The sequence below is a fragment of the Mobula birostris genome, chromosome X (genome assembly GCF_030028105.1).
Source record: "Mobula birostris isolate sMobBir1 chromosome X, sMobBir1.hap1, whole genome shotgun sequence".
Taxonomy (NCBI): Eukaryota; Metazoa; Chordata; class Chondrichthyes; order Myliobatiformes; family Myliobatidae; genus Mobula; species Mobula birostris.
Window position 1 is genome coordinate 30,615,778 of NC_092402.1, and position 7,593 is coordinate 30,623,370.

General features: G+C 40.3%; 1 protein-coding gene across 1 annotated transcript; it reads right to left on the reverse strand.

Annotated features, from left to right (window-relative positions):
* Positions 1–399: 399 nt before the first annotated feature.
* On the reverse strand, positions 400–7,243 carry LOC140191495 (glycoprotein-N-acetylgalactosamine 3-beta-galactosyltransferase 1-like). The gene is made up of 2 exons (XM_072248948.1): positions 6,566–7,243; positions 400–588 (listed from the first exon to the last, which is right to left on the reverse strand). The coding sequence occupies exons 1-2, from the start codon at positions 7,172–7,174 to the stop codon at positions 400–402; spliced, it is 798 nt and encodes a 265-aa protein (XP_072105049.1). The 5' UTR covers positions 7,175–7,243.
* Positions 7,244–7,593: the final 350 nt, after the last annotated feature.

Consider the following 7,593-nt stretch of genomic DNA (forward strand, 5'->3'; position numbering starts at 1 on the left):
TCTGAAATGAAGCCATCTAAATGACTCATTTTGATACAAAACTGAGCTCATCTGCCTCATGCAATATCAGTTTGAATTCCTCCATTATTGGAAAGTGTGCATTCAATTCAAAGCTTCAAACTCTGGCATCTCCTTCCCAAATTTGTCCATCTCACTCTTTTCCTTCAAGCTGTTCTTCCTTCCCTTTTTCTTTAACCAAGTGTTTGGCCCCATTTCTCCTCGTGTGTTTTGATGTCACGTGTTATTTAACAGATGTCCCAAGAAGCACTTTGAAATGCTTTACTATATTAAAGACATGTCACGTTTATGTAAAAATGGTGTGATTCCCTCAACTGGACACATGTTCAGTGAAGATGGAAATAGCATTGGCACATGCTTCCTGGGCAGTGTGCCATCATTTTATCTTCTCAACTTGCTCTTCCCTTCTTTGGGCAGTTCTAACACCTTGGGTGGGTCTGGAAAATCAGTACTTTTTCTGTATTTGTAACCTACAGCTCGCAGATGGTAAATATAAAACTCCAGAACGTGCATGAACTTGGGCTTTACGTAGTGAAAGGAAATTGCCAAGTCAGAACAGCATTCAGGCCCCTGGGAAATAAAGGAAACTATTAGTCACCACCAAAAGCACAGAAAAACAACCTTCTCATAAGTTTCTAAACTATACATATCACTTTTATCATGTTTACACAGATAGAAAAATGTTTTCCCAAAGCAGAATTTAAGAAATTTGAGTAATAAAACATTGAGGTTGCGAGTTGGGTGGGACTAACACTTTGAATTGATACATCACAATACTATTGGTTAAATAGCATTAAACAATTGTCATTTAGGTTTCAATATTCAGATATTTCAGGTTATTATAAATTCTGAGCACAACATTTTCTTTAAATATAAACCAATGCTTCTCAAAACTGAATTCCCCATGAATTACAAACAGTGAAAGTCTTGAGCAACCCGAGACAATTTTCTCCTATAAAGTTTATATGTTGTACTGGTGTCAAGGGCACAGGTCACTATCATTTTATAATTGATTTTAAATCTGTTTGGAGATAATGACATGACAACCAATCACCCATACTTCATACGACTTTCCATTCTCAATCTGGATTGTACATTTACTCAAAAAGTATCACCACATAACTTCCTGACTCCAGTCATTCCTCCCCACACTGCTGTCATCCCAATAAGCTTCATTACCTTCATGCATTGATATATCTGGATATGGGTAAAAAGATTTGCCTTTATCTTAGATCTTAATACTCTTTGTTCACAAAGAATTACTTTGAAGTACAGGTTTTGCTTCACTTAATTAATGAATAACTGAATGATTTATTTTGTCCCCCCCCCCCCAAATGGGGCAAAGTTCATTGATTACAATTTTATTTTCATCAAGGGAAAAGCATTGGTTAAGACATCAAGGGAACTCCCTGTTCTTTCAATGGAGATTTCTACTGCAGGCATCTAATTTCCATTGTCTGAACAACAAGTTATAATCTTATCCTCATTGGGTTCAAACATCATTGGTCTGTCTGCCCTTAGATAATTTTGTAGAAGCCAAAGCTTAAATTGATGACATTCTTTATCAAAATGGTTCTTGAAATAATGTGGCAGCCAAGATGGTGTCCGTCTAAGAAAAGATAGTGTACCACCACAGCAAGCAGCAGGAATTTTTGTTCTGTATTCAATTGATACACAGTTCAACTTTCAGGCACAGCCCAAACCCTGGATCCTTTGATCAGAATGGATCAGTTGTAAATTGCAACAGCTGCTATTGATCACTGACGCAATATATGGCTCACATGATGAGTTTTAAATGTGAAACATACAGTAGCTTTCTGCAATAGGAGTAACGTTTCAAGGAAATAAAATTGATAAGAATCACCAACGCCTCTCACTACACCTGCTCAGTGGCCAAGAGTCATTCTCCTTCCAGGGTCACACCACCATAATCAGCCCAAAGTATACTCACAAATCTATCCCTCTATGTGTAATATTTGTTTTGCTGACAACTCTTGTTTGCCAGCTGCCACCAAATGAATCTGAAGGCTGTAAGCTCAGGAGATTATAAAACACAATAAACACTTGGGAACTTGAACTATAGGATGAACAAGAATGATGGTGATAAATTGTATCTGCTTCTTACAAGGGTCATGCCACAGGTAAAACACTATAATACTCTAGTAAAAGAATGTATGACTAATTCTTGATTTAAATTCTTTTATTAGTCCTAGCCTTTACAGTAAAATCAGCCAGGACTTTTCTCATTGAAAGTTATAGACATCAAGTCGCCCAACATATTGTTTTGTACAGATAAGAAAATAGTTTCACACTTCTGCTGAACGATATTAATTCCATTGATTTTGATTTTTTATAGGCTATCATATTTGATACTTTTGCACAATCATACTTTGCTAAGTGGATCTTCCATTTGATTTTCCATTATTCTCTCTGCCTTCCCTCACAATGTGTGTGACGAAAGGTTCTTGACCTGAAATTTTAATTCTTATAATTACTCTGCAGAGGCTGCCTGGTCTGTTGGTTATTTCCAACATCCTGAGTGATAATCCTTACAATCAGAGATGTTCTGGCTGAAATAAAGGATGGAACAAACATCCTGCCATCCTCTCTGGTGAAAGCAAAGGATCCACTGGCAACACTGCAAGGAGGAACAAGGGATTGCTGACCATTGGTCCATATTCATTACTCAACAGATACCACAGAAATGGATTACATGGTGATTGATTCAGAATCTTTATGGGATCTTGCTGTGCACAAGAGGGATGCTCTACTACCTACTTTACAATAATGTCAGTGCTTCCAAAATGTTCAAGAGGCCATAGCTTCAAAGTAAGAGGGAGAAAGTTTCATGGAGGTGTGCAAGGCAAGTTCTTTTATACAGAGTGTTAGATGTCTGGAACACACTGCCAGGCGTAGTAGTGGAAGCAAACATGGTGGTGGTGTTTAAGAGGCCGTTAGACAGTCACATGAACAGGCAAGGACTGGAGGGATATGGATCCTGTGCAGGCAGATGGGATTAGTTTAATTTGGCAACATGGTCAGCCCGGACATTATGGGCTGAAGCACCTGCTCCTGCCTGGTACTACTCCACGTTCTGTAAGTATCTAAGATATCTTGATGTCATGAAAGGTGTGGTATAAATGACATTCTGTTTGTCTAATCTTGCATCAAACCCTGCTGTGAAACTTTTATTTATTTTCCACAGGTTTTGGAATGGCAACAAAGCAGAATATTTCCAAAAGTGAATTTTAAACCTCTGATTAGCCTATCTGGATTATATCATTAACCTCACATCACATGTATTGTTAAGAGCATGGTCCTTCACTTCATAAAATATCATTATCTTCTTCAAAGTTTATTCACAGAGATCTGACATCCTTCAGATAAACCATTAACTCAAGCCCCCACCAATGGTAAATATCAGGGCCATGTTATAGTAAATTATTCCAGCAGGATTTTAAGTCATTGGATGATCCATTAAGAGTCTGGGATAAATCCATTTAAAGGAAGCAGCTACATTTTAAATCACATTCTGCAACGATTCCTAAAAATCTTCTGAGGCATTTAGATTGTAATGTTGTTCTGCACTAACCTCTGAGCTTGGCATCATTTCCTGTCAACACCCACTGCTGGCCATCAGTAAACTGAAGGAGAATGCTTTGCATGAATGGATGATTTGAAAAGTAAGGCTGGCAAAGCCTGTACAGATATTGCCAGGTATCACAATGCAAATTGTTTTTAATACATCCAGCAGATAAAAAAAATCCACTTCCAATCAGCCTGTTTATCATTTCAACATTAGAATGTTGCCTGAAAGTTTGCTGGATTCACATACATGGATTTACTGAAAATTAAATTACTGTTTTTGTGATGTCATTGAGAAACAAATGCTTTTTGTCTCTGAGAAGTACAACTGGTACAGTATATCCACAGGACTCTGGTAACCATGATACAGAAATGTAAACTGTCCTTTACAATCAAAGCCAGCGCCTGGCCCTTTAACTGATTGTCATCATTGAAAAGCTAGAGAGGTGTGTCTCTCTCTTTCTGTGTAAAATCTGCACTCTGCAGCGACCCAAGGTTAGGCTCCCATGCCAAATCAATCAGAGAGCTGGCTGCTTCCCACAGGAGTGAAGCGTGTTCCATAAACAAGGTCAAGTCAGCCTCTTTGATGGCTCAGAGGAGAGGCTGCCAGAAATTCCTGGTGTGTATTTATGAATCTGGAATGGAGTGGTCTTCCTGCCTGCCCACATCACCAACCCATTTCAAAACACTGGCCTCAGGCCAACTGAAATATTTTGGGCGGGCTCTCATCCTGTTCAAGTGTAACTAGTTAGCTAGATTAGGGAAGAATTTCACTGTAGCACTCTGCCAAGCCAGTTGTGGAAAGTAAAAAGGGTTTCAAAGCTCACAATCCAAACTTTCCACAGGGCAGCCAATATTTGAAAAACACCCACAATCGGCCAGTTTCTCCATCGTGTCCAGGCTGTTTTTGTGATGGGATAGGCTTTGATAATTTATGTAGGTCACTGGGCCTCTATATTCTATTTAAAAACGCAAACGAGGAAATCTGCAGATGCTGGAAATTCAAGCAACACACATCAAAGTTGCTGGTGAACGCAGCAGGCCAGGCAGCATCTATAGGAAGAGGTACAGTCAACATTTCGGGCCAAGACCCTTCGTCAGGGCTAACTGAAAGAAGAGCTAGTAAGAGATTTGAAAGTGGGAGGGGGCGGGGGAGATCCAAAATGATAGGAGAAGACAGGAGGGGGAGGGATGGAGCCAAGAGCTGGAAAGTTGTTTGGCAAAAGGAATACGAGGCTAGAGAATGGAGAGGATCATGGGACGGGAGGCCTAGGGAGAAAGAAAGGGGGAGGGGAGCCCAGAGGATGGGCAAGGAGTTATAGTGAGAAGGACAGAGGGAGAAAAATAAAGAGAAAAAAATATGTACTCTAACTTCCGTTAATGCCCCACCTCCCCTTCGTACCCCATCCCTTATTTATTATTATTTTTTCTCCCCATCCCTCTTACTATAACTCCTTGCCCATCCTCTGGATTTCCCCCCCTCCCGCTTTTTTCCCCCTAGGCCTCCCATCCCATGATCCTCTCCGTTCTCCAGCCTCGTATCCTTTTTGCCAATCAACTTTCCAGCTCTTGGCTCCATCCCTCCCCCTCCTGTCTTCTCCTATCATTTCGGATCTGCCCCTCCCCCTCCCAAATATCTTACTACCTCTTCTTTCAGTTAGTCCTGACGAAGGGTCTCGGCCCGAAACGTCGACTGTACCTCCTCCTATAGATGCTGCCTGGCCTGCTGTGTTCCACCAGCATTTTGTGTGTGTGTTGCTATATATTCTATCTTGGGTTTGTATCTGCCTGTTGGTCTCCCCCAGGGCAATATAACAGGCATGATAAATGGGTGCAGTCTCTGGGTTAAGAAATAAAAATTGTCAGGGCTGAAAAAAAACTGCAAATGCTGGAAATCTTAAATAATTGAAAGTCATCCACATGCCAATTGAGTGATTGCTTTACAAAGCATTTTCATTCAATCGTCAGGGACAACCCTAAGCTTGTTACTTTAATTTTCCTTCTCGTGAGGGCAATAGCCTATCTGTATGTGGCTTCTGCTCTGTTCCAATGAAACTCAGTAAAAGCTTTGAGGAACATTATCTCGTCTTTCTTCTGGGCACTTTGTACCCTTCAAGATTTGATATTGAATTTAACAATTACACAGGTAACTTGCTTTCTCTGTTCAGATCAGATCTGGTCAGCTCTGCTATAGGTTAACCATTTGTAAATTTAACTAAGTTTTTCCCTCTGCTGATACGGTCTGATTATCTGGGCACTTCCTATTAATCTGACCTGTATTTCACAGCATTTGTGTGCCCTTTGTTTTCTCTCTCCAGCTGCATTTATTAATCCATCAGTCAGATGATTCCATCAACAAGTTACTACCTGGCAAACCTGTTTCCACACCAAAGATATTCCCTTTGTCCAATCCATCCCTCTTCAACCACTCTGCAACTCAAAACTTCTTTCTTTCAAAGTTCTGTTTAAAGATCTTTGACCTGAAACAGACACCATTTATCTTGCTTAACCTGCCAAGTGTTTCCAGAATTTCCTGATTTTATTCCACACTCTCAGTTATAATATGGTGAAGACAGATAAGGTTGAAGTGTGATTTATACCTGGGATCTCTGAAGATTTGACCTGCACTCTTCTAACCCACCTATGATGTAACTTAGGAAAATTACTGGGACTGTGGGGTCACAAGTTAGGTGTATGCATGTCTGGCTGTTTATATCTGTGTGTGGTGTATCTCTGCATGTAATTGAGCATGTATGCAGATGTGTGTGTGCGTGCATGCTCACATGTGCCTGACCTTTGCTAGGTTGTGCCCTTCACCCCAGCTGTTTATACACTGATTAGACTAAGGTCTGAGGGATCACAGCCACAGCTCACTTAAATAGATCCTTCGTCCTCATTATACTGGATGTTTTGCTCCATTAAGAGGTGCTATATAAAGACATACTACGAGTAACGGACTTACATCTTTAGCTGTGTAATTGGTGAACTTCCAGAACCAGAAGTCTTTGCCATAATGACCTTTCTTCAGAAGATTCTCCAGTGAAAGGGGCAAAAAAGACTCTCTTAGGTGGTTATCTCTGGAGACTCCAGGAGCAATTCCAAGTATTTCCATACATTTTCCCAGTTCCACGTCCTCAATATGGGAAGCATGATGACAGGTGCCATCTTTGAAGGCTGCCACATATCTTTTCAATGCTTCCCTGCTCAAAACATAACCAGATCCTCCACTCATGTAGCCCTGTTTGTTAAACATCTTAAAATGCCTGCCCATGTACACAGGCCCATCGGGGCTGTACTTTGAAAGAAGAAATCTGAGATTTTCGACAATGACATAGGTATCATCATCAGCCTTCATAAACCAATCAGCCTCATTGATATGGTGTTGGTGCACATAATGGAAGGCTTTAATGGTTTTCAAGTACAGCTGCTCTCTGCCCTCTTTGGTTTCCAGTCCGATTGCAGGGAAATCAGGATTGCTCTCCGAGCTCATGAACAGCAAGGTGTTGCAACGCTTGCCCCAGGTTGCTTTGACATGCTTGGCTTTTATTTCCAGGTTGACAGGCGATGTCATCACCCAACAAAGGATGCGCACCTTCTTGTACAAATCATCTGCTACTGAGTGATTTATTTCTGTCAACAATAAAAACACGTTGCAACTCCATCACTTCATCCAAACTGACTGTGTTATGGTATAAATCTGTTTCAAATGTCATTTGAAAAGCAAAGTACTGCTAATGCTGGAAATTCTGTGATAACCACCTATTATCATTTGGGAGAAACTAGAGTGGGAGAGTGGGAATTTCTGGAGTTTGCAGTAATTGCACAGTTATTCAAAATGCACATGTATGTTGACTTTGGATATCAATAGCCTTTTAATAACCATTTACACATTTTCTAAGCCCATCCTATCCAAAGCCTTCAAATGCTTAAACCTTGAGAAAATCAGCTGTCTCAAAAAAATCAAAATTTAAAATACAATAAGATTAAAAT

Coding starts and splice junctions, on each gene's coding strand:
- LOC140191495 (XM_072248948.1), bottom strand. CDS start 7,174: ATGACATCGCCTGTCAACCTGGAAATAAAAGCCAAGCATGTCAAAGCA. Junction 589..6,565: donor CCAATTACACAGCTAAAGAT/GTAAGTCCGTTA, acceptor TTTATTTCCCAG/GGGCCTGAATGCTGTTCTGA.